This window comes from Mastigoproctus giganteus, chromosome 7, assembly GCF_048544385.1.
Source record: "Mastigoproctus giganteus isolate SK-2022 chromosome 7, ASM4854438v1, whole genome shotgun sequence".
Lineage (NCBI taxonomy): Eukaryota > Metazoa > Arthropoda > Arachnida > Uropygi > Thelyphonidae > Mastigoproctus > Mastigoproctus giganteus.
Genome location: NC_143581.1, coordinates 218,815,589 through 218,843,145, shown reverse-complemented (window position 1 = coordinate 218,843,145; position 27,557 = coordinate 218,815,589). Strand labels below are relative to the sequence as shown.

Genomic DNA, 27,557 nt, shown 5'->3' with positions numbered 1-27,557 from the left:
AACCAAGGACTGTGTTTTGAAGTGCTTATGCCTTAAAAACCGTAAAGCTTCTTCGTTTGAGCTGAAAAAGAGAATGGGAAGAACATACAGGAGTGCTAGCAAGTGCAGTAACAGTCAGAAGATGCCTCTTCAAAAATGGACTTGTAGCCTATTGTCCTAAGACGAAGCCCCTCCTAACACAAAAAATGAAAGAGGCCTGATTAATTTGGTGTAAGGAGCATGTCAAATGGACCCCAGAGCAGTAGAAGTCAGTTATTTTCTTGGATGAGAAAAAATTCAACCTGCATGGCTCTGATGGGAGACAAACGATTCGCCATAGACATGGTGAAGAATACCATCAAAATTGTATGGTGTCTACAGTGAAATTCTCTACCAGCCAAATGATATGGGGGTACATTTCGTATTGCAGAGTAGGTCACCTGCAGTTTATAAAAAGTTCCATAAATGCCAATGGATACCTGGCTATACTGGAAGGCAAATTGCTGCCAACCATTAGAGACCATTTCAACCTGCCAAGTAACTGCATCTTTCAGGATGACTCTGCACCTTGTCATTGGGCTAAAAGTGTAAGTAAGTAAGCACTGCTATAGTTAATTTAGCTTCGTTTTTGCATTAGAGGTTCAACAGTAATGTGTTTACATTTGTTACAAGTGAAAAAATGGTTGGAAGAATGGTCCATTACAACTGTTAGCTGGCCAGGAAACAGCCAGGACCTGAATCCTATAGAGAACTGTTGTCATCGTGTGGAATCTGCAGTTGCCAGAAAGAAACCAAAGACCCTTCGTGAACTTCAGGAAGCCATAATTCCTGTTTGGAACCACAAAAATTGATCTTGTCAATGCCTCGACGGTGTCCTGCTGTCATTAGGGCCAGAGGCACTTCAACTAAATATTAGTTTGCACTTGGTGAACTTTTCATTTTGTTTTTCCACTTAAAATGAAAAACTGAAGCAAACTGAGGGCTTCTGATAACATTTCAGCCATAATTGTTGTGTTTACCAAAACTGTTGTATAAAGGTTGCAAATGCTCATTTTGGAATATTTTGAGAACACCTGTCAAATATTACTTAGCTTTGCCTTAACTATTAATAAATATCTTTTGTTTATATTTCTATCTGTAATGCTAGTCATTAATGTAACATACCATTGCGAAAAAGGGTTAGAAATGTGAAATTCCTAGGTGATGCACTTTCTTTGAACATCAGTGTATATGGAGATAAAGCATTCCTCCTTCCTAGAGAAAGGGTTTTACACATACACCAAAGTTTTAAAGAAGGTCAAGAAGATGTCTGTAGCCAATAGGACTGGTGAAAACATTGAAACAGTCAATTATTTGGTTCATTCAGACAGACAAAACTGCAAGAATTATGGCTGAAGTACTAAATTCAGTTAAAAAAAAAAACTAATTTCTGAAAGATTGTAGATACCAAATGTGGATACCTATAGCCAACTTTTAAACCCCATTCTAATTTCATTCCATTTCCAAAAACAAACAATATTATGTATATGCTTTCTTTAGGTGTTTTTTTTTTTTTTTTTTTTCCTTGTTAGTTGTTGGTGCATCAGCTTCTATGGCCATAATGCACCTCCCAAAGTTTTTGCATTTTACTGTGATCCAAGCCCGAGGCGGGAATCAAACCCGCAACCTTTGGGTTGCCAGGCAGGCACTTTACTTACCTGGCTAGCCCAGTCGGCTGTCTTTAGGTGTACAGTCTGTTCTGCTATAATGCAGTACGTGTTCCTAAAAATCTCCGTGTTATGGTATTTCGCGCATTAAACACAACAGGGCTTATAGTAAAAATAGGCATAGGGGCAGAGTACCCAAAAAAAATGTTCAGTCTGATAAGTAAAACACTAAAAAAAAAAGTTAGAAACCCAATAAAATTTCTAACAGGTTTAAACATCTTAAATTTCCAGTAAATAACTATTACAGTATATCTATAGCACTTTACCTTGGCAAGATATGAAGTTTGATTGATCTTCTGTCCACTGACATTTTCTTTTTTTTTTTTTTTATTGTAAAATTTAAAACAGTAAAAAAGATAAGCAATCAATAATGACAAACATGGGATGCACAAATGAGACAAGTTTACAAAACTTAAAAAATAGGAATGAAGAGAAGATTCTGAAAATTTATTGATGTTTTTTATATGATTGAAGATTTCATGGAAGAGGAAACAGGTTTCACCATAATAACGTAACAACCCACAGAATTCCAGTTATCGGTATTTTCACAAATGTTTACTACCCATTTATAATTAGATTGCACTAACTGAAAAGCCCAATAAACCAGGAACTACAAATTGTTTTATGGCAGTGATCTTCAGAAATGTGCTTCTCTGCTCAAGCAGAAAAATGTGAGCTACTGCTTACAATATCACATGTTATCTTGTGAATACAGCGAATGACAACAGTGTGTCTCCAACCAATACAACTACAGTAAATGGGATTGTTTTTGTTTGGGGATTTTATTAGACCCATCAGCAACTATGGCCATAGTGCGTCACAGTAAATGGGAAATATAGTGCTCACACATTTGATGTTTGACATTTCTTAAGCTTCATAAACTTGTATGTATTGCTGCGCAGGTTGTTACATTCAGCTTGGTGCTGGATTTTGTATTCACCTAGTGTCACTGTTGTTTTTTTGGGGATTTATTAGGCACATCGGCATCTGTGGCAAAGTGCACCAACCTAGTGTTACTTGCAGATGAAATAGCGCATGAGCCAATTCGAAAATCATGTTATACTCACATTGTTCCCAAATATATCAGTCACATTGGAGCAAATTCGTGTTGCGAAAATGCACCTTATAGCAGAACTGACTGTACTGTTTTCTTTTCTTTTTTTTTTTTTATTACTTGTAACCTTATTTTAACATGGCCTGCATTATCATCTTTTCAACTAAGTGGTGATACTGCTTCATCCTGAAGACCTTGTATTTTATTTCATAGAATATTTTGCTGTATGAAAAATAAATATTTCAACCTATACATGATCACTTCTTAGGAATTCATGAGATAAAGGAGGGAATGTCTGTAATAACCAACAATAACAGATGAATAAGGTAGGTCAAAAGAAATCAGAAACCTGTCATAATGCATAAAATTTCAGGACACCCATAATTTCAGTTTCTGGGTGTCCTGTCAGTGCATGTGAATCATATAACACTTATTATTTTTGTTTTTTTAAGTAGGGTGACACAGAACTCTAACTTTACAATGTCTAAAAAATTACTAAAGTATAATAATACAAGAATAAAATCACAAAATAATCAGCTACATTGGTAGATATTGATTAAAATTTACCTACATCAGCATCAAGCTTCCGTTTCTTATGCTTTGACCTGTAAAATAATATATAACTAATTAAAGTTCTGCATGCAGAAACAACATTAAATCCATCAATCTGTATTCAGCTAACATTAAATACTGGGTAAGAGAATAAATCAGCCAAGAGAAACATCAATCGCACAGAGCAACTAAAAATCTCTGAGTACACGTTAGAGCTCATCCTGATATAACATGTCATTTTTAAATGCAGATTTTAAGTTATGCACATATTTAATTGACACCTTGTCCAATATTACACACACGAAAACTTTGAGGTTACATGCAGGAAACCCACCTGCCACCAAGTTACACACTTACTCACTAGTATCATTTCAGTTTATGGTTGTCCATGAGCACATGTTGCATATTTTCATTTGTTACACACTGAGCATTAGCAACACTTACTTAATACCTTGTAGGAATACCTTTTACCCATAATACAGCCTACTCACATCTTGGCATGGATTCCACAAGGTGTTAAAGAATGTCCTGTGGGCATGTGTTGTAGAATGTGTCCAGTAATGCCAGCACATTGTAAAATGGATGACTGTAACATCAAATGTCCTTTTCCAGTAGCTCCCAAACAGGCTCAATTGGGGTGAGTTGGACAGCCATGGGAGAACAAAGAATTTATTGTCATGTCCTGAAACCAATTAGCAATGCACAGGCATTGTGGCATGGCACACTGTCTTGTTGATAGATGCCAGAATTGTCTGAATACACTGTCATCATGAGGGGTATACTTGGTCAATGATGATAGAAAGGTAGGCGTTCTCATCGAGCCATTGATTAAGAGTGATCAGAGGACACAGGAGGGCATATGACGAAAACAGTCCCCAAACTATTACATCACTACCTCCAGCTTGCCAAACACCAGCAGTGCATCCAGGTGTCATTGCTTTATCTTCTCCATATGTAGATATACCCATCAACATGATCAAGTTGGTAACAGGATTAATCATACCAGTGATAGATTTCCACATGTTGGTGCTGACATGCCCATGCCAGGTGCAGTTTCTTGTGTCTTACAGTGAGCATGGGTACCCGTGATGGCCATCAACTGCCATAATCTATACGAGCTAATGCCAGTTCAGAGTCCATGTGGATTGGTCTTGCTATTCCTACACTGTACTGGGTGATTAGCTAGGCCACTGGGATGTGTTGCTGCTGTGTTATGAGACAAGATATATGATACTCACCACAGATGGCAACCACATGTGGCTGTCCCATGTGTGACCTTTGGCTGGTTGTTTGACTGCTGTTGAGCACAGTAGACTCATGACACCACAGAATAGGAGCACTTAACCACATTGTCTATTGTCAAGATACTGACAACTGCACATCTTGTTCACACAACCATTCCACATTTGAAGTAAGAAAGACCTCAATGGTGGCCCATTCTTCCTAGCAAACACTTCAAAAATTGATCGTCACATGTGCAAACTATAATGTTATATCAGATGTTCCAAATTTTGAGCCTTCACCAGAGTCACAACCAAGTCCAAGCATATATACTGAGTTGTTTTTGCATTAGCAACCAACGTTGATAATGCAAAAACAACTCAGTGTATATGCTGTATATACAAATTTATATATAGTTTCTATACAGGCAAGCAACTCTCAGTTTACGAACGAGTTCCATTCCAAGACGTTCATTATATATTTTGTTCTTTATGTGTATCTTGCATTCCTGAGCTTTTACAATATGTATTGTGGGGGGGGGGGATTTTGATTTTTTTGTGTATATATTTTACATTTATATATTCGTATATATCCCCTTTAGTATATTTATCCCCACTTGCAAATCTGACTATTACTTTACAGAAAATTCCAAGTTCTAGGGGAAATCTCCTTGATGTGTTTAATTCCCTTTGGATAGGCTTTTACTGAGAACAACAAAGAGACACACAAATGTTGTATAAAAAAATCAGTTTATTGGACATTTTTACATAGATACATCAAACAAAAGAATTTTATTAAACTCATGACCAAATAGATTTAATTTCATCTTCTTATAACAGAATGTATATGAGCAGGGTATTTTGCCTATTGAGTAAACTCAAGGAGGGCTATTTCCTTTACATAAATCATAATCAACTATCCCCTCTTTTAAACTAACAAAATGTTTCTACTTCCTTACTCCTGAGTTCAATTGACTTTCAAAAGAATCTATTAACATTCTCCTTTCATTACAAAACAATTCCTACTCCAAATTGATAAAGCTCCGATACTCTTAATTTCAATATAAATCATTACTCTGTTTTCTAACAGATTATAGCCTACAACCTTCTCTAATCTAGGTAATTATTACTATCAAATTTCTACAATTAACTACTTGCACATTCGGGGGTTACTGACATCCGTCTATCCCCTTCCAAAATTCATACTTAGTCATTCACTTTTTTTTTTACCAAATATTAACAAGTATCAATCACTTCAAAAATTTTATATCTATTCCCTTCCAAAATTTATTTATATATATATTGACTTGCCCTGGGTAATGTCCTTCAGTTCATAACATTCACTAACTTATTCATTACAATATAGTACTACTTATACATATGTGTTCAATCAAAAGTTCTGATAAATTGGTTATCGGGTGTCTATATTCGGTGAGATGGTGAGAGTACTTAAGCAAACTAATCACTTACTTACATAACTTGGCAGACTTCACGGTACATCCTTCTCTAAGCGAGTCGGGGATCTTTTCTATCTGGGTCGCATCTCACAATCACTGGGGGAGTTCGACATAAGATACTGGATTCCTTCCTGGGTACCTTTTTATTTCTTTAAGGACGCATTAATTTCATCTGATCAGAATGGCTGTACTCTTTTTGTCCGGCTTCGGTTTTCATCAGCTCCAGCGTACTTGCTCTCAGAATATCAGGCAATCTCGTTCCTTCATAATGGAGTTGACTCCTTCTCATCTACTTTAAGGATCTTGAAAATTTTTTCCCTCTTTTCTATGGCACGTGTTCATCTCTCACTTCGAAACTCAGTCTACTTTTGACTGACTGTCTGACCGACTTCTGCACCTCAACTTCATCTTTCCACTTACTCGACTGCCTCTCTCACTAACTTATTAGATCAACAACTTAACTGTTCACTTAAAGCTTATCTACCCCTCATACTGACTACACATTAAAACTTAGCCACTTTTCTCCACCGGCTACTCTATCTAAAAGAAACTCATTCCTTTCTTTTCTTCTCCAACTCTCATCTTACTGCCCCACTCACTGACACTGACCCACTCTTTTTTTGTCCGTCTCCATCCACAATTTTTCTTCCGAGTTTGTCACGCCTTCCTACAGTGGTTTCTACCAATCCCCTCTATCTTTTTTCCATATTTCTTCTTTAATTCGTTGGCAGGTCAGCCAGCCCTGTAGCACGTGATTCACAATACCCCTCTCCTTTTTTATTTCCTACCTGTTGACATCCGTTGAGCTCTTTCATGTAGGCCGAATGTATCAAAACAACTCCTCCTGTGTCATCACAGCTTGTCTCAAAAGCACTTCAGACAAACCACAAATGTGTCACTGGAGACTATCGCGTCTATTTTTAGAGGCTTGTGTGTGCGTTTTGCCGAATGCGTTTCCGGTGTGTGACCCCTCATAAACTTTAAGTTGTTTGTTGCGCCGAACCTCCCGCTGGGCTTGCCATAGTATTTTCCGTCAGTTTTCTGTTTTAACGGATGTAAAGCTAATTTTTCTGTTTTTCGTTCCTCCTACCTTTTAATTTTTACAATCCTTACTGGATAATTCTTGTTTATTGAAACTGACGCTATTACCATTTCTCCCAACGGCAAGAATCCAAAAAGGAAAACTAACTTCAGAAGTCAAAAAAAATATTTTATTTTTGTAAGATTTTCAGATCTTACAGTATCATATATATGTTAGCAGCCATTTTAAAACATTAAAACCATGTACTAAACATCGAATGGTCTATACAATATGTTTTATTATAATGTATGTATGCATTATGGTTTATCGTATACGATATGTAATGTAAAATAAAATAAGAAAAGAATAAAAAAACAAGATATCATACTTGTTAATTTTAATTAAAAATATAACGAGTTACAAAATAGAAATAAAGAAAATGAGTACTAACATAATATGTGTACTGCACATACATATATATTCAACTTTTACTCATCAATATCTTCATCAGAGTACATTCTATGCAGTGTGGCGTGTAAACCAACGTTTTTTTACTGGCTAGATTAGTTTTATTAACCAAGAACAGTTCAGTATAGCTATCGTATAATAATTTTCTGATAATTATTGTAATAAATACATTTTTAAATGTTTATTTATTTAAATCTTACAATTATGTTCACTATATATTTGCATTTTGTTTTATAAGGAGCTCTTATCTATTGGAGACTAAGAAATTTTGAATGAATTATGACATCCGTTATAGAAAATGTTTGTAAATCGAACGTTCATAAACCGAGAGTTGCCTGTATATACATATTCTTCCTACCCATACTGTAAATAATGAGTGCAAAAAAAAAAATAAATAAATAAGTGTTTCAAAAATCTGAAAGCAATAAATATTGAAATAAAAATGGAAGTTTTAAGTTTTAGTGAAAATTGTTCCTATCATGGGTCCAGACAATGAAGAATATTGAATGAGCTGATGAGAAATTATATTTATTTGGAGGTGGAGGGAAGCAAGCTAGGAAGCGATCTTACATTCATTTTTTTTAAAAAACCAACTTAATACAAGATTCAGAAATTTTTTTTTTCCCAATCTGAATCTTAATACAAGATTCAGATTGGGTAAATTCAGAAATTTTTTTTTTTTTTTTGCCTGGTGCAGCATAAGCCTCAGGCTTCCTTGTACCATATGGCTAATAATAATAATAATAATAATAATTCCCACCCCCATCTGATTGAAAAAATTTGCCACTGAAAACAAAACAATATTGCTCATGTATATGTTATTTCATAATTTTTATATTAAGAGCATTCGAGTTTTAATAGGTTTTTAACAATCATAGATAAATATATATTGATAAAAAATAAGTCTGAAAATGGGATAAGTATTAATATTGACAATTTATAGCTTTTACAAAACCTATCCTAACTGTTATATGAAAATGTGCATGCTATAGCAAGCATTTCTAATAAAACCATCAGTGTTGCTGATTATTTAAGAACATAGTGTCATTTCGGAATCATACTGAATCACAGTTTAACATCCATCTCATGTGGATACTGGTATAACCTTGAAACCACTAGTGAATCGAATCTCCATAACACTCACACACACATACAAAAGCAGAGGACAAAGGTACTTTGAGAATGTTTACTTCTTATTTAAGCACACATTTTATGTGATGCAGTTAATGTGATATCCATATTGTTACTTTAAAATGCAGTTTTTTTTGTTTTTTTTTCATTATTATTATTATTATTATTATACAGAAATGTAAAGTATACATTTCTGCTTATGTGCAACATTAGTTTAATGTTGTTAATGCTTTACTTATAATTTTGGAAATTTTCAGTAATTTTATATGTTTTATTTAAATCATTAGAGGTAATGTGAACTCGTGTAGAAAATATTGGCAACTTTGTATCACATTTCTGCCTAATCAATAGATACATAAATTTTTGGTAAACTACTGGATAAACAAATTTTTGGTAAACTACTGGATAAACCTTGGAAAGTTCACTCAGTTTCCTCAGAGTGAACAGAGTGGTTTTCCAGTGAAGTCAGAGCAAAATAAAAAAATATATAAAAGTGGAGGCAAAATGACCCTTGTGTGACTACTGATCAGTTAGAATATAGAATATAAAATGTAAGTTACTTATAAAGGTGCCACCAGGAACAGCAGTTCAATTCTGCTGCATTCACTGTGAAGATACAGACTCTCTAGAATAGGCCAATATGTGAATGAGTGTTGTTTGTGTGGATTGTGCTAGTTATGTTCTAGTGTTGTTTGGCCTCCTAGCCACCAGGAGGGCTGCTACCTAGTGCCCATCCCTGGCATGAGGAGCCGAACCCCAATTAATACGATCTGCCCAGTGAGGGAAATGATCCTGCACCCACTGGAGGAAGTGCCATACCAGTGGGAGCCAGCAAAATTGATCCTGCACCCCTAATGGCCTGGACCAAAGGTACTAACAAAATAAAAACATATAAGATTAACAGAAATATTTTAACGATTTAACAGTAAATATTTAAACAGAAGAATAAATACAAATTCATTGGAAATTAGGAAACAAAGTTGATACTCAAATGGCAGTTATTATTGTTATTTTTGGTTTTTAGGAGCATTAGCAACTAAGGCCATATTGCTCCGGGAATATGCGGTGGGCATTTCCTGACCTTTCCGCATCCTCCATATTTGGTGGTGACGGGCTCGAACCCCAGTCTAATCAAGAAGCATGTGCTATGCACTGCAGCTCCTCCCACCTGGCTACGGAGGCGCCTCTCAAATGGCAGGGTATTATACACAATATAATAGTTTCAAATTATAACTACAATTAAACATAATGCTTTACATAGAACAGATATTAATAATTTACCATAATGCATAATTTACAACGAACTCTTGTCTACTGAAAGTAGATTCAGTAGACAAGTTCAGTAAAAGTAGTGAGAAAATAGCGGGTAATTCATTAAATAAGCTATTAATTGCAAATGTTAATGCTAAAAATTAGGTTAAAAGCAAGAATATAAAAATCTGAAAAGGAATATTAAAAAATAAATAAAACAATTAAGAAGAGGAAGAAAGTACAGTATATAAAGATTTTTTTTTTTTTTTCAAGTGCTGACCTAGCAAAATTTTGAATAGTGTAGATAAAAAGGATACCTGAAGATATAGTACGTGTAATTGAAAAGAGATCAAGCCAGACTACCAACTGCTTGAAAAAAAGTTCATAATAAAAAGAAGTTTCTGTTTGTTTAATTTTTTATTCTTTTGTTTTATTATAATTAAGTATATTTGTTTTACAAGCTCCCAACAAGGGAGTTTGGGGGAACCCTGCCATATAATCTAATCACTGGGAATTTTACAGAAAAATATCAACCATTGCCATCTACTTTCCTAAAAACTTTAATGCTATGTCACTATTTTCATTTAACACTTTCTCTTTCCATTTTTATTCTAAACATCTAATAAAGAGATAAATGTACAATGATCAGTCTATTAAGTAATGCCTCTTCGTGGACAACAAAATTTTTTGCATCTGAGTTAGCATCATGAAGTTTTACATATTGCTAATATAGATATTAAGCATACTAAAATAAAAGTTTCTGTCTATTACAAGTTATAAGCAGTCCAACTGATACCCATTTCTGCTAACAGTCAGTGACAGAGTTTTTTCAAGTCAGGCGAAAATTCAGCCACTCGGATTCATGAAAAATTGAGGAAAATATACCAACAAAACACTACTAATATATATATAAGCAATGTTCATAGGTGGTTTGCACATTTTAAAGAAGTTTGCACATCACTGACATTTATGACCAGCCAATAATGAGTCTTCCATGCACCAAATTCTAGGTGCATCGAAGAAACTACTGAGATTTTGGATGAAATGATTCCAAAGACAGGACAATAATGACATGAACAATGATGCAAGCACCAGGATGTTCAAAGAGAAGTGTATTAAATCATTTTAGACATACTAAATTATAGGAAAATATATTTCAAATGGATATCCAAACTCTTAACAAGAGAAATAAAATTCTCCAGGCAAGAGATCTGCCAAGACCTGTTGCAGGAGTGCAAAAATGTTCAGGGAAATTTTTTAAATACCTGATAACAGGTTATGAAACCTGTATCTGCCATTTTGACCCACATTCTAAACAGTCTATGGAATGGACATATACATCATTTCCAGTGAAGAAAAAGCCTCCTCGAATTGCCAGATCACCACAAAATATCAGTCATTGTTTTGGGACAAAAAAGGCCCAATATTGGTTGACTTTTTAGAGAGAGGCCACACTATAAACAAGAACAGATTCTGACAAGCACTTCATAAACTTAACAGGGCTATAAAAAACAAGGAAGGCTCTAAAAGGACACCAAATCACATTACACCATGATAATGTCAAGCCACACACTACCCATATGACTAAGATGAAATCAGCAGAACTAGGACGGAGACTTTGCCTCATCCTACATATAGCCCACGCACTTCACTCCTGACTTTTTTCTATTTGAACATATGAAGAGATATCTTCATGATTGTTTTTGAGTGATGAGGAACTGAGAAAGACAGTGACAAGCTGGCTTCAATAGCTTGTTTGTTTGTTTGTTTGTTTCGGGATTTATTGGGCGCATCGGCAACTATGGCCATAGTGCGCCATACATAAGGTAATTAACTTCAATAGCAGGGTCCATACTTTTACCACAGTGTGTATGTGAGTTGGAAATGAATGGAAAAAAATGTACTACTAAACAAAGTGGATAGTTTTGTTTACAAGCTTCCCAGTGTTTGTTTAATGATATAATTTTCAACTTTGTATCTGTTGTCTTCATACTTTTATAGCCAAAGAGGCATTACTTATGGACCAACCCTTGTATGTTTATTAATAAATTGTATTCCATATCCATTATAGCAATGTTATCTACAATATAGCAGGGCAATAAACTCTGTACAGAAAAGCAGCGTGGGCTTTTTTTAATGCCTACTACCACTACTGTTAGAACAAAATTTAATAATTTGATGAACAAAAGTACTTACTCAGCCATATCCTCCTGAGGAAAACGTGAAAATATCCCTTCAATTAAAACATAATGAAGTTCTCCTGATCCACTTCCTGAATATATAAATAATAAAATTATGAATGAAAATTAGAGAATGAAAATTTGTATTATGTCATATTACAATCATATTCATATTACCTAAAAAATCAAGGCTAAATCTTTGACATAAATTGATACCATCCATTATTACAAACAGTATAATTTATGAACTATAATTCAAAATGCAACCATTGCAGTTGGCTGAATTTTTTTACACAGAATGAATCAATATTTAAAACTATTTATTATACAATTCTGAAAATATTTACTTAAGCTGAATAAGATTATTTAGATTGAAATGAAAGTAAAATCTTGATATAAGCATTTGAGATGAAGGGCAGAGAAACTGCATTATAAAAAATACTCAAATACTAAATACACAAATATTAATACTTTGGAAAAATGGGAATTACCTTATATCTATATATAATAATACAGTAATTCTAAGACAAACTTTGCATGTGAATTTTGTCTGCAAAAACCATGAAGGTCAATGATTTAGGTTGTTTTTGCCATGCCTAGGATTAAACAGTCTGTTTCTTATATTATATTTGATGATGAGATTAATGCTGGGTTTTTCACTACTTTTGAAATACTTTTATAACACTCCAAAATTCCAATAACTTGATTTTGGTAAAAAATGTGATATGATGTTTTTGAAATGACCAATTCATTTGTAATTCTTGCATATTTTGCCTTTCATACACATATTTTATGTAAACTTATTTTTAATAGACATTCAACAGAAAATTAAAAGTGCTTTTGAAGTCAAGGTGTCAAAATCAGAAGTGCTCATGGGCTGCAAACAGTTTTTGGGTGGGAGGAAGTGAGCCACACAGATGGTTCTTGGTGAGCTTGTAACATTACTAAGAGGTTTGTTTGTTTGTTTATGGGCTTTACAGCTCAAGGGCAACAAAGCTATAATATGCTTTTGCTAAGAGGAATATATTAAATATTTTCATGTATTTTCCCTTGTTCAAAAATGTGAGTTCCTATGACTATACATATTAATAATGGTTCTATAAGTTATGAATTTTATTTAAACAGCATATCGTCAATATATCTTTAAATATCACCAATAATCATTATCGATAACTTTAACCATGTTAATGAAAGTTGACATCTGGAAGGGAGCATATAACAAACACCAGAGGGCCACATATGGCCTGTCAGTTTGACTTGTCTATTCTAAAACTTCTTCTTAATACAACTAATTGTTCTAACAAACATCTAAAAATGCTTCTAAAGCTTTTTAATATAATACAACCATCAAGGTACAGTTATTAAATTTGTAATAACTATCTTTCATGTTAGCCAGAAAGGAAATGAACCAATGAAATATATACACACGGTTCATTTTGTACACATCCAACAAAAGAAGTGTGTGGCATTATACTTTGTATACATGATAGTAATGACATAGATCCACTTTTTCCAATTCACCTGAACAGGAAACAGCTCATCCAAGCACTGACAGATGATTAAACTACAATGCAGTAGGTGTTTCCCCCCTCTCTCATTGGGGGGAGAAAAAAACCTCTCCAGTTGGGAGATTGTATACAACTACACAATATATAACAATTAATGTTGTTTATATTTGATTTTACAGAAAAGAAAGGCTTATATGGGATGGAACACAATGACTTTAGGACTGTTGTGTTCCCAAACATGTGAAATCTCTCAACTCCATATTCAGAGTTCCACATATAAAATTTCATAAACTTGTTAACAAAATCAATGGTATGAAATGTGGTATAACAGGGAGGGGAGGGGGCACAGAATTTATTTAAACACTTATCAGTCTCATTGTAGCCTAACATGAAGACAGAAAAATCTTGTCATACTTTGTGCTGAGATTGTAGTAGTTTCTACAAAACTTGGATGTGAAGGTATACAAAAAACTGAATTTCTCTTCAGTCTGCCAAAAATAGTAAGCTAATAACACAAACACACATTTTATTTTTCATTCTAAATGAATACGAGTGACTTCATAAGTATTATATATATATATATATATTAAAAACTGAAAATGTGTGATATTACCTGTAAACCAATCAGGATTTAAGAGTTTTCCAAATTGATACAGACATCGCAAGAATAGCACTGTGGCACAAAAGAAAACCTATAGGTTTAAAAGAGTTGAATTAATTTAAAATTAAATTTATATCAATTATTAAGAATTACTATGTTATGAAAATTCTACACTCATTTGCCATAAAATCATAAACTTTTTACAACTGGCATCAACAGATAAAAATCAACTTACATTCATACTGTAAGTTGTCACATGGTATGATTGCCAATTCCTTGGTATCAGATAAATAATATGTTTCCAGGAGCTTCTTGATTGATCTAATCATGAGAAAGACAGGTAACCTTTCCAATTTTCAGAAATGTAGTATTGTTGGAGCATGCTTAGTAAGAGTCACAATTGAGAAAACAAAGTAAATCACTGATGTGTCGAAAGCAACCATCTCTAAAATAACAATGAGTGGAAGGCTAGAGTAGAATGCAACTCTAAAAGGAAGAAATGTGGCAGAAAGTTGGCACTCCAAGAACAAGATCGCATGAATTTAAAGCAAATTGTAAATCACAATAGAAGGTTAACTAAAAAATTCAATTTAGGCAAAGAAAGACCCATCTCTAACTGAATTATATGGCAGCAATTGAAAATTCTGGGATCTGGTAGTCATGCGCCTTATGCAAGCCACTTTTTCTGTAAAAAACTAAAAGATTTGACCGGAGTGGTGATATCAACACCAAGACTGCATTATGGAACAGTGGAAAAAGATCATTTGGTCTGACAAATCTCTGTTTATACTTTTTTTGCACCAATGACAGGGTGAAAGTGTGTAATAAACCTTGGGAAGCATACATCCAGGCTGTCTCACATCTACTACTCAAGCAGCTGGAGGGAGTATCATGGTATGGGATATGTTCTGTTAGTACAGATTGGATCCACTTGTACCATTAGAAGGCCATGTTACCTCCAATGAACACCTTTCTGTGCTGGACCAACTTCACCCTGCAATGTTTCATTTTTACCAAGATTGTGATGGATTCATTCAAAAGAAATGCAACTATCCACTGTGCAAAAATTGTATCAAAGGTTAGGAGAACATTCCCAAGGTTTCCAGCATCTACCCTGGCCTAATACTCCAGATTTGAAATTAATGTCTGGGATATGCTGGAAAGTGCATTTCAGCTTTGCAGTTCTCTAACAACCACATTATAGCAGCTAACAAATATTCTGATGAAAGGTCAAATCTGGAGCTAGATTCCCTCAGACACCTAATGGAATCTGCCACAACATATATAGCTGTCATTCAAGCAAAACGTAACCTTAAAATGGTGAATGAAGGTTTCTAATTTTTTAGCTCAATATATTAATTAAGTAAAGGAAACATGTTAATATACAAAAATTAATATATAATCATAACATTAAGACTATAAAACATCTTTTGCATGCATAACCTAAAAAATGATATACAGGAATTTTGCTAGGAGGGACAAGGAGATGATTATCCCACTGTACAAGGCAATGGTCAGGACACACCTAGAGTACATTTTAGGAATGATATAGAGTTGCTAGAATGAGTACAAAGAAGAGCAGCAAGATTGATGAGGGGAACAAAGGGGTGCTCTTACCAAGAAAGGCTTAAGTTTTGCAAATTTCAGCGACTAGAGAGTAGGCACCTGCGAGGCGATCTGATTGAGGTATAAGGCCTTGAATGGGTTGAGCACAAGCTGAATGCTGATGGGATTCTTCCTCAGATTAAGAACCTGAGGGGGCATAGATTCAAATTGAGAAAAGACAGTTGTAGAATAGATGTGTGGAAATTTGCCTTTAGACAGCGGGTGGTTGATTGGTGGAACAGATTTCAATCTTTTGTTGTGGAAGTTGATAGCCTAAATAAATTTAAGGCTGAGCTGGACAGGCATTTGGAATGAATGGAGGGGTGAAATGGGAGGATTTTTTTTTTTTTTTTGTTTTGGCTGATGCTGCATAAGCTTGCTTTCTTGCATCGTATGCCTCTACTAATGCTAATGCTAAATAAAGTTGGCTAGGTGGCTAAAAATGTGATGAAAATCCTTACACTACAAATTAATAGTATTTCTGTCTTGTCTAAGGAAACTACATATTTTCTTATTTATTTCAAATGCATGCCATTACCCAGATAGCTATTTCAGGGATCACTGTCCCTTTATCAGAGGGTAAACAGATATCCATGAAAGCAGACCTTAACAAACCAGTGAGAACATATTTCCACAATACAAGAAATATAAAAAAGTGTCAGTGTTTTAAAAATAAATTAAGAAAATCTGAATATGTCACATAAACAAGACAATTTGCAGTTATCTCTTTCCTTAATATGCACAGAGTAAATGGATTTTATGACAGGGATTTTTGCAATAACACACTAATATCTTTTTTTTATCACTAATATCTTATTGAGTAGCCAGCTTTTTTTTTTTTTTTTCTGATTACTCATTGCATGTGATGGTGGGTGGATCTTCAAACTTCTCAACTAATGCTTCAGTTTTCCAAGGCTCCATTCTTTCATTCACTCTCTGTACATTAATGATCATCCACTGACTAGAAATCATTTCCACAGAATCACTCATGATAGCACACTGCATTACACAAACAGCCAAAATTTGTCAAAAAATCAGAAGACAGATTATAAGTTGGAAGCTTGCTTAAAAATACAAATGAAAGGCTTTAGATATGTTGAGAAAAATTGCTTTTGTGTCTCCAAACGTTTCTATGGAATTTCTTCAATGATGAGTAGCATAACCCAAGATGTCACCAGTGACTGATATTGATAGAATCCATACTGATATTAACAAAATGGAATATTTCAAGACAGCACAAGAGTTGGCAGTTGGCAATGGGTTTCTCCATTGCTTTGGAAAGAGTTGAGGTAACTCCAGTGGGAAGAAAACTTGTTTAACTGCATACTTCTTACAAAAAAAATGTGCTGTTCCATGATTGAACATTTTCAAGAACATTCAGATTTCTGACAAGACAAAATCACATCTCTTTACTGGAAATAAATCTTACTTGTAACCTTTCTTGGCATAAGCATATCAAAAATACACCTTTGCATCAAAAAACCTAGGTTTACTCTTTTGGTCTTGTCACTTTTCTTCTAAACAGCTTATGACTATTCAAATCTGCCATCATGAACTACTGTTTCCACATCTGGAATGGTACCCCCAATACCTTTCTTAAGGTTAGGTTAATTAATGATTCAATCCCTCAATTACAAACTCTCCACTCCTTGTTGCACAGATGCATTTCTGCTTTACACCTTTTCTACAGATATTTCTATGGGCACTGTTTTGAATTATAATCTGTAATTCTAACTCATTTCTTTCTTCCAAAGCATTCCGAATGCATCCATTGGCTAATCAACACTCAGCCACAATTCAACTCCAAGCTCACTGAACTAACTTTTCTTCTTCTTCGTTTATCCCTTTTATTTCTGGGTTTTAGAACAACATTCCTTTATGGTGTTACCTGAAAATTATGATCTACAGAATTTTGGGGTCTAATGTCAACATAAGTATTTTCTGTCTTCTGAACGTTTGACCCACATGTAGTAATAAGGTATTATAGGTTTGTATTTGGAGGTTGCCATCATTTAAAAAAAAAATCATTATATAGTTAACAGGACTTTCGTCTATTTACTATAGAAACAGGAATTTCTCTACAATGAACTTTATAGTTGAAAAGAATAAATTATCCCCACATGTTGGTGCAGATCTCATGCTACAGGGCTTCGGGGGTTTCCTTTAGGTTAAATTTAGGTTTTTTCCACAGTGACTGCAATATAAATGAATAACATTTTCATTGGCAGAGGTACAATAAGCAGTTCTAGTTCTGACAATTCCAAATGCACTTTTTATCAAATAAGATGAGAAAAAAATTAGGAAACTCCTGTACATTCACCTGAAACAAGTCTCTAACCTTATATGAAAAGGCTTCAATAAGTTTTCAATACTGTCAAATAGGATTCAAAATATATTAACCTTTTGTATAAATGTGGAAAACAACCTTGATGGCACCCAAGTGCACATATACATTTAGAATATATAATTGAACTTCTTTTTTATATTTAACTCTTAATGGACAACTTATTGGCAAATTATCTAAACAAGCTGAAAATCATATAGTTATGTAAAAGTTATGTTTCACTGAAAGTTCCACTTTAATTTTTTATCACTAATATCTTATTAAGCATTTATCATAGAGTTTTAAGCTAAACACTGAAGTCATATTTCTGTGAAAACAAACCTGCTTATAGTGGGCTATAACTGCTTCATCACCAACAGTACTACTGCTTCCACCCACAGGAATATTTATGTCAACTCCAGCCATATCAGCATATACTGGCTTCTTCTGAAAAACTGACACAATTCTCTGCCAATGAGATTCAGAAGCAGCAAAAATACCTCTTGTAGATGCAAAAATATCTGCTAGTTCCCAGTTCAATTTTCGTCCTGCCGCTTCCATTAAAGCAAACAGCTGATCCCATGGTTCTTCTATTGGACCATCCATTTTATACCTTTCTGCTGATAACTGGGAGCTATAAAAATAAGCAAAATGAATCTTAAAAAGGAAAGAACATGAGTATTACACTAACATTAAATTATATAGGTATTAAAAAGAAATTTTGGAAAACTAGTCTTTTCTTCTTTGGCATGAAATTGTATGCACAGTATCTGCTGCCTTATGGTGTGAAACTAATGGAAGAATGATCACTACATTAGTTGACTATTCCAGATCTGCTCCACCCATTTTTCGTGCTACTAGCAAGCCTTGATGATTCATATACTTAGGCAGGATAATAGTGGATATGCACACACAAAGATTTTGACTATGATCTAATTGACAAAATTAGATGTTTCAATAGGTGTCACATGGTCTGTCAATTTTTTTATATAACTTTACTACAGGGACCAACATGGCAAAATCACTAAAACTTATGAAAAAATAAAACACAAAACTATGTTAACAAATACAGCAGTTATGTCAAACTTGGCAAGGTGAAATTATGTTCCATGTACCAAGCCAATTAATATTCAAAATAAACCAAAATATAAATATACGAAAAACGAAAGCAACATTCACCCTCAGCAGCACAAATGTGTAACTCCCCCACACCCCAAAAAAATGTATACTGAAGCCCAACGAAGAATGAGTGCCACTTTTATACTTAGAGACAATTTAATATATTTAGAATAAATACATGTAAATAATTAAATAAATAGAAACTGGAAGCTCACGAACACTATCTTTTCAAAGGTACATCAGTGCAGTACATGTGAACTTCAAAAAAAAGCATCATATTTCAGTCACTAATGGTCCCTATGTGAAAATAACAACTAAAATTCAAGACTATAAAGTATATCATGGCCATTGTAAATTTAAAAGTTGAACCAGCCATTTGACAGGTCTAAATCATATGCAAATATGCAAATTAACATTGAGCTAAATCATAACAAACATTTAACCTAAATAATAAGGATATGAAGTTCTCTGAGCAATGTAGACAGGCTACCAGGACAGCTCATGGGGTTTTGTTAATGATATACAGGAATTTTGCTAGCAGGGATAAGGAGGTGATTATCCCATTGTATAATGCAATGGTCAGGCCACATCTTGAGTACTGCATACAGGTCTGGAGGCCTCATTTTAGGAAGGATGTAGACCTGCTGGAGCGAGTACAGAGAAGGGGAACAAGATTTGTGAGGAAACAAAGGGGTGTTCTTACCAAGAAAGGCTTTAGTTTTGAAAATTGCAGTATCTAGAGACTGAACATCTACAAAATTATCTGATTGAGGTATGAATGTATTGAGCATGCTCAATGCTGATGGGATGCAGCACAAATTCAAACTGAGAAAGGGTAGTTGCAGAATAGATGTGTGGCAGTTTGCCCTTATTTTTTTAATTTTTTTTTTTTTTTTTTATTTTTTTTTTTTGGAAGTTGTTGGCGCATCGGCTTCTGTGGCCATAATGCACCTCCCAAGGTTTTTGCAGTACTTTGATCCAAGTCCGAGGTGGGATTTGAACCCGCAACCTTTGGGTTACTAGGCAGGCACTTTACCCACCCGGCTGTTTGCCTTTAGCAGCGGGTGGTTGATTGCTGGAATAAACTTCCATCTGTTGTTGTGGAAATTGATAGCTTAAATAAATTCAAGGAAGAACTAAACAAACTATTGGAGGGAATGAATAGGTAAAATGGGAGGTCTGTATCTTTTTTTTTTTTTTTTTAAGCTGATGCTGTATAAGTTTGCTTTCTTGCATTATTTGCCACTACTAATGCTAATAACTAAAATAAAATTAAATGATTAGCTAACACAAACCAAATAATAGAATAAATTAAAGCATAACAAAGAAAACAAGAGGTAATCATACCTATTCAAAAGGAAGGAAGAAAGGGAAAAGAAATATAATGGACTATGTTATGTCTGTATAAAAAATAAATAACTTTACTACAGGAACCAACCTGGTTACATCACTAAGAATTATGAAAAATAACATTAAACCACTTCACAAATACAGAAAATTACTGCTGAAGTTACGGTTCAGTTGGGCTAGGGGTGATTCAGCTCCTATGTTCAAGCCACCAAATATTCAAAATAAAATTTAAATAAGGAAAGTCAAAAAAACACCCACCTTCTTTGATGGAGGCAGGGGGTCATGCTTCCATACTGCTGAAGGTGAGTGTCACTTTGTCTTTTCTTATTTATGTATATATTTTTTTATTTTGAATATTGGGTGGCTTGGTTCATAGAAGCAGAATTTCACCTTGCAAAGTTTGACAGTAACTGCAGCAGTAATTTGCTATATTTGTTAGGAAATTCAGTGTTTCATGTTTTCCTGTCTTAATCTGTTAATCTGTTGTTTGTTTTGTCTATTTTTAGATACCTGTAGCTCTGGTATCATATTTCAGAGATGATAAAACTCAATTTAGCTTCTGATGTGAAAACTAAAAACACCCATATGATATCACACCAAATGAAAAGGAAAAAAAAAAAAAAAACCTCAGATCTATAATAAAATAGCAAAATCTATAATTTTTTTTATATATATAAAAACCCCAAACACAAGATGTATTAGAACCTACAGTACTTAGTACCGAGCATGGATTGAAGGTGAGACAAAAGAAGATAGTTGTTGACATTAGACATGAATTTCTGTAGACTAATTTTCAAGAAATACGTATGAAAGGAGGTTTTTCCAGAAAATGGAAACTGAATGGAATAGAAAATGAAAAAGTTGGTTCTGTGAGTTTGAAGTTGGACAGTAAAAGGATGCTCACTGGTAGCAGCATGTGTTCAGGCTGGTTTGGAAGACAGAGCAGGAATTATAAAAGCCAATTCGGAAGAACAGTGCCCATGGAAGTATCTATAGAAAAAGTATGCAGCAGAATCAGAACATCTATGAGACGGAGAGTGAAGAGACTTTGTTGTTAGAGATGGGTCATTAATTAACCTAACTGCCCTCCTTTGAATGGAATCTAGAAGACTGAGAGAGGGTTTTGGGGCATGCCACAGATGTGGGTTGTTGTTGTTTGTTATTTTATGGTGCATTGGCATCTCAGGCCATAATGTGCCAAGTAGAACCCACCCAGATGGAGGAACAATATTCCACAATAGGTGGATTTGTGTTTGTAAAGTGAGCAGCTGTTTGGAAGAAAAATAATGCTGAGAGCAAAAGAGAAAACCCAGTTTTTAGATGCAGAGGAAGCAACATTTGTGATGTGCTTATGCCAAGAGAGACCAGAAGTCAGGGTAATCTCTAATAGAAATATCACCAGTGGATCGACACTGATGGAATTCACACTGGTGATCATTGGTCAGATGGAAGGTTTCAAGGTATTTAAGAGTTGGCAATTAAGAGATTTCTCTATTACTTCAGAAAGAGTAGAAGTAAGCAATGGGACAATAATTTGATAGAAGGGATTTGTCATCCTTTTTAGGAACTGGCTGTGGCTGGATAGGAGCAAATTTCCAAACAGAAGGGAAAACACTGGTGGAATAAGAAAGCGTAAAAAGGCAACCCAGAACAGAAGCTCAGGAGCACAGGTTTTGAGAACAAGTGGAGAAATACTATCGGGACCTGGAGTTTTCTTGGCATCAAGGCTGTCCAAAATTCTTCTGACATCCTTTTGACGGAAGACTACAGGAGGTATTGAATGGATACTGGAAATGGTAGGAGGTGGTTTACCAAGATCAACAATACACAACTGAGAAAAAAAGTAGGATGCTAGCAGGTCAGCTTTATCTTTAGCTGAGGTGGCAATAGAACCATCCAGTTTGGACAAAAGTGGGAACAGAGATGGGCAAAAGTTGCGGCCAATAGTTTGTCAAGATACCAGAATGCTCGACTACCATTTGGACAAGAAGCAAGTTTTCTGCTCTTAGTCTATTCAAAATCTATTTGGACTGATTAATAACTGCTATACAATTTTTTCTAGCTTTTGTGTAGGCAGAAAATGATTTGGATGCAAGCCAATTGCGATATGCAACATATACAAGATTTTAAAGTGGGGTGTTGAATAAAGGATTTTATCCCTACAGAATAATTTCACTGACACAATCTGTACAAACATTGACATTAGAAGATTTGAAATAGTAATCTGACCAAGGAAAAAAAGAAAATAAATCTCACATCATCCTATTTTGCATTCTTGTAATGCCAAACAACAAAATGTTGAGAATGACCATGAGAAAGGCTCTATTGAAGAAGAGACCTTCATCGAGTGTTGTGATATGAGGTGTCTAGAAGACTGCTCACCTCAACTGGAAGCTGTTTGTGAGAAAGAGATCAAGAGTGTTGGCTGTGTAGTTAGGGATTGTCTGGTATTCTGGTAGGTAAATGAACAATCTGTACAAGGTCATTATTAATCGCAAAAACCTCAGCATCTTGACCAGCTGGGTCCATATGACTGAAAAATGGAAGCCAGCTGGAGTTGTGAACATTTTAAAGTTCCAAAGAGAGGAAATCAATGAGTTCCAAGTGGTTAGTGAAGTTGAGAGAACAATATATCCAACAGATGAATTTGACGGAATGAAGTAGAAAGATTTTAAACCAGAGAGGATTGAAAAGAGAAGAATCCAAATTACTGAGTCTCTGACAGGGAATATCAGAGCGGACATATGCACAAGTACCACCTTTGAAGTTAAAGGAATCATACAGCAAATAATTAGATTATTTGAGATGAGCAGTGACTGAATCAACCAATAATTGGGATTCTGTCAGAAAAAGTATGTGGGGTTTGGCAGACCATAAGTGGAAATGGACATCATTGAGGTTGGAAATGAGAACACGTATATTTGTGAAATGAACGAGAAAGCATTTAGATCTTTTTGCAGATAAGTTCTATTAGTTTGACTATTCATGATTTATTCAGTGGTAAGAAAAGGTAGGGAGAACATGTTTAAAGTAATGAAGTTTTTGGATATGATGTACACACAGCAAGAATATACCCAGCTCCATGTCATAATGCAGCCTTTACAATGCCCCCAGCATACACACTACCCGAACTGCCTCCACCTGGCAGAGTAGAGGCAGTGAGATTATACACTAGCTGATCTGGAAGCCTTCTCGTAGAGAGTTACCAATTCGATAACCAGTTCAGTCTAGTGGACTATCTAGTGGCAGACTATGTCTATAAAATATGATGCCTAATAAAGCGATAAAAAGTGAACTTTTGAATCTTATGAACTGAGACTATCTCTGTCATTTAAAAATGAAAGAGACAGCTCATTCACATGATGAAAAAGATCATTAATTATAAGATTTTTTTTGGCAGTAGGCATGATAATCATCATGACAGCTAATCTTAACAAGTCAACTGCAATAAAAAGGAATAACATAATTACACCTGGTCGTCGACTTACGACCTATGCGACTTACGACCGGCCGCACTTACGACCACAAAAAAAATAATAATAATAATAAATTAATTAATCGATGACGGGAGGCCTGAAGACAGCACCAGGCACATACACCCAGTCACTCTCTCTCACATACACCCAGTCGCTTTCAAGTATCTGTTGCGTGTGGTGTATTAATTAAAATTCTACTGAAATACGCATAAAATGTTTAGTAAAAGGAAAATGACTTCATCTACATATACGCCAGCTAAAAAGTCAAGGAAAACTATTGATTTAGAGTGTAAAATGAAAATTATCCAGCAGTATGAAGGCGGAAAGAAAGTGAATACGATAGCATGTGACTTGAAGTTATCACATTCCACGGTATTGACGATACTTAAGGACAAAGAAAGAATTCGGGAAGCTGTGAAAGGTTCTGCACTTATTAAGTCTACAATTTTAACCAAACAACGACAGGAACCCATCCATGAAAAGGAGAAATTGTTGTTTATGTGGATGGAAGATTTAATACAAAAAAATACACCCATGAGCCTTCACACAGTGCAAACAAAGGCTAGAAGTTTGTTTCAGTTTAAAATCACGTGCCGGAGACAATTACACAGAACTGGGTGGTTTAAGCGTTTTTAAAAAAAGATTTTCTTTGCATAATGTCTCTATAAATAAACATTTCCTACCTCAACCCAAGAACATGGCCCTGACGATGCACAACCCAGCACAAGCAAAGATTGAAAATTGTTTTCGTAAATTTCATTTGTATTAATTTTTACATTAATTTTAGATTGTATTTTTGTGTTTACAGTACAATATAATTATAGATTGTAGTTTTGTTTTTTTATAAACAGTATGAATAATAAACCAATTAAAATGTAGAGAACGTTTGAATTTAACCTCATAGAGAGAGAGAGAGATAGCCTAGGCGTAGAAACGAAGGTATATTCAGTATCGCTAAGTAAAAGATAAAAACATTACTGTATTTAAAATGAAAAATAAAAGATTATAAAAATAAATCATAAAGATGATAAAAAGATTAGAAAGGTTAAAAAATACTGTTAATAAATATATGGCCGACATACGACCAGATCGACTTACGACCTGTCAGTCAGAACGGAAGTCGGTCGTAAGTCGACGACCAACTGTATTAGCAAGTTGACTGAATCAGAACACAGATCACTGGAGCCCATCTCATAATGGTTCCAGAGGAAATGGTTAGTGATACTGAATGTTAACACAACCAACTTAATAACAGTTCTTCTTTACTAGGCAAATTACAAAGCTGCAAGCCAGAATCCAGTGGCTATTACTTTGGAATTTGAAAATACAGAAACATAAAAGAAGCTAATGGATTCTGCATAATTATATTTATTAAAAGTACAAGATATAGTTGTGATTGCAGTAAGTTTTCTGTACTTGCCTTTAACAGATGTTTCTATTAATAAACACCAAACTTCTCTCAAATGTCTATTAACAAACCTCTCACACTCACCTCCTCCTCCATAATACCTCAATGGTCTGTAATTAATAAACAGTTAGACCATCCAGAAAAATTATCCTAATTCAATGAAATGATAATACTGCATTTATAAATGATTATGATTTATAATTCTAATAAATGGTTTTTTTTTATGTAAACCCCAAACACGAGAGGTATTAGAACCTATAGTACTTAGTACCGTGCTTGGGTTGGAGGTTGAGAAGACAAAAGAAGATATTTGTTGACACTGGACTTGAACTTCTGTAGACTGTAATTTTCAGGAAATACGTATAAAGGAAGGTTGTTCCAGAAAACGGCAGCTGAATGAATAAACAAGGAAGATGAAAAGTTGGTTCTGTGAGTTTGAAAAATTAGTCTAAGTTTTTGATATTGTGTTATTTCTTAAGGCACAGCCTTATGATAATCACAAAAGTTTAAATTATTCATAAAATATTAATAAAATTAAAACATTTTTAAAATAATTTTAAAATTATGAAAAAAAAATCAATATTTTGATATATACATGACTAAGAAAAGATTTAATTCTTCCTTTTTACCTGTTTGACTGTTCAACATCTTTGCTTGCTGGCTGGGTAATATAGCAGATATAAAACTCAACAGATTTTTGTAACAATCTAAACATTTGCTTCGTTGGTAGCTGGACATGAGAATTCAGAATCAGTGGTATAACATCACAAACTAGAAAATAATAATAAACATTTCCTTGTCATTTGGACACTCATAAGTAGCCAAAAAAAATCTAAAGCAGCATAATTTATGAATACCCAAGTGTTTTCATCTATCAGTACTCCAACATCTTTGCTTGCATAGATGCTGGAATATTGAAGGACACTATTTTTGCTTCAAAATCAATTCCAGGGGTTGAATTTTACAGATATGAAAGAATTTTGCTTCAATATCTATAAAATGATATAACATTAAAGACAGTCCTTTAATATCATGAAATTATTTGAGGAAAGGAAATTTTACAGATATTTCAGAAAAGTAGTTAGGGCTATAGGGTAAATAAAGAATGTAAAGAGCTTTATGGATCTTTCCACTAACAACACCATTGAACATTTGATTACTGTATCTGTATGATGGGAAATTCTTTAGGACATTTTCTTAACCAGCACAAACTTGCCTATGATTGATATACAATCATTCAAAGAACCTAAACTCCAATCACTATTAGCAAACCACTAAAAAAGGACTAGGAATTAACTGCCTGAAAGTTACATAGTACATATTTTATTGTAAAACATGGATGTTCCTCTTTGTGGAGAATTTCATGGCACTGCCTTATTGGGATAATAAAATGAAATCATCCCAAAATATAAGGTTTACACTGTAGAACAGACGTTGGCAATGAGTTCTGTTGAAGGAGCACAGTACCAAGTTTGTCTCTGATTGGCTCTCTGGGTGAATTTTTGAAATGACCTCAGATCTATGCGTAAAGAAATCACCTGTTCTTATTTTGAAAAAAATAAAAGAAGAAGAAGAAGAAATGCATATAAAGTAAGTGAAGGTTTCTGAAATGATTTGGGGGATTTTGTCTTAGAATTAAATTAGAACATGGCCATGCCTATCTATCTCTGTGGTGACTTTAACAGCACTGCTTCTTTGGATGGTTAAATGAAATTGTTTCATGGTACCATCCTGGACAGTACTGGTGCCATCTTTGGTACCAGTGCCACTGGTTGCTGACCCATGCTCTACAAGAAAATTTTTCTGAAAGAATCCACATTGGTCTATCATCAACCCTATAAGCCAAACAGGGCTCAAACAGATTCAACATTAAAAAAATATGAACTATCATAATATGATAATTCATATTTTGTCAATTATATTTAATCTGTTTGCATGTAATTAATTGTGCATAGTTTTATAGTTTCAATTATCAGAAAAGAAGTGTCCTTTTAAATGATTATCCTAGATGGTATATTTTTCTAAATTTGAAAGGGCAAATTTCTAAGTACTTTATTACATTATTTTTTTTTTTCCAAGGTCAAGCCTAAATACAGGTTCTTGTTATTTACACGCCAATTTGCATTTTGTGTGGGCTAAAAAATCCAG

The 27,557-nt window shown here is 34.3% G+C and overlaps 1 protein-coding gene across 1 annotated transcript in view; it reads right to left on the bottom strand.

The window, feature by feature from the left end:
• The window catches only part of IntS10 (integrator complex subunit 10), an 86,963-nt gene that overhangs the window by 26,888 nt on the left and 32,518 nt on the right, over positions 1–27,557 (bottom strand). Inside the window, exons 7-11 of the mRNA XM_090378570.1 lie at positions 26,039–26,180; positions 18,399–18,690; positions 14,141–14,219; positions 12,036–12,111; positions 3,311–3,344 (exon numbers count right to left, since the gene is read on the bottom strand). Of these exons, the coding sequence (XP_090234696.1) occupies positions 3,311–3,344; positions 12,036–12,111; positions 14,141–14,219; positions 18,399–18,690; positions 26,039–26,180 (623 nt within the window). The remainder of the gene's footprint in view (positions 1–3,310; positions 3,345–12,035; positions 12,112–14,140; positions 14,220–18,398; positions 18,691–26,038; positions 26,181–27,557) is intronic.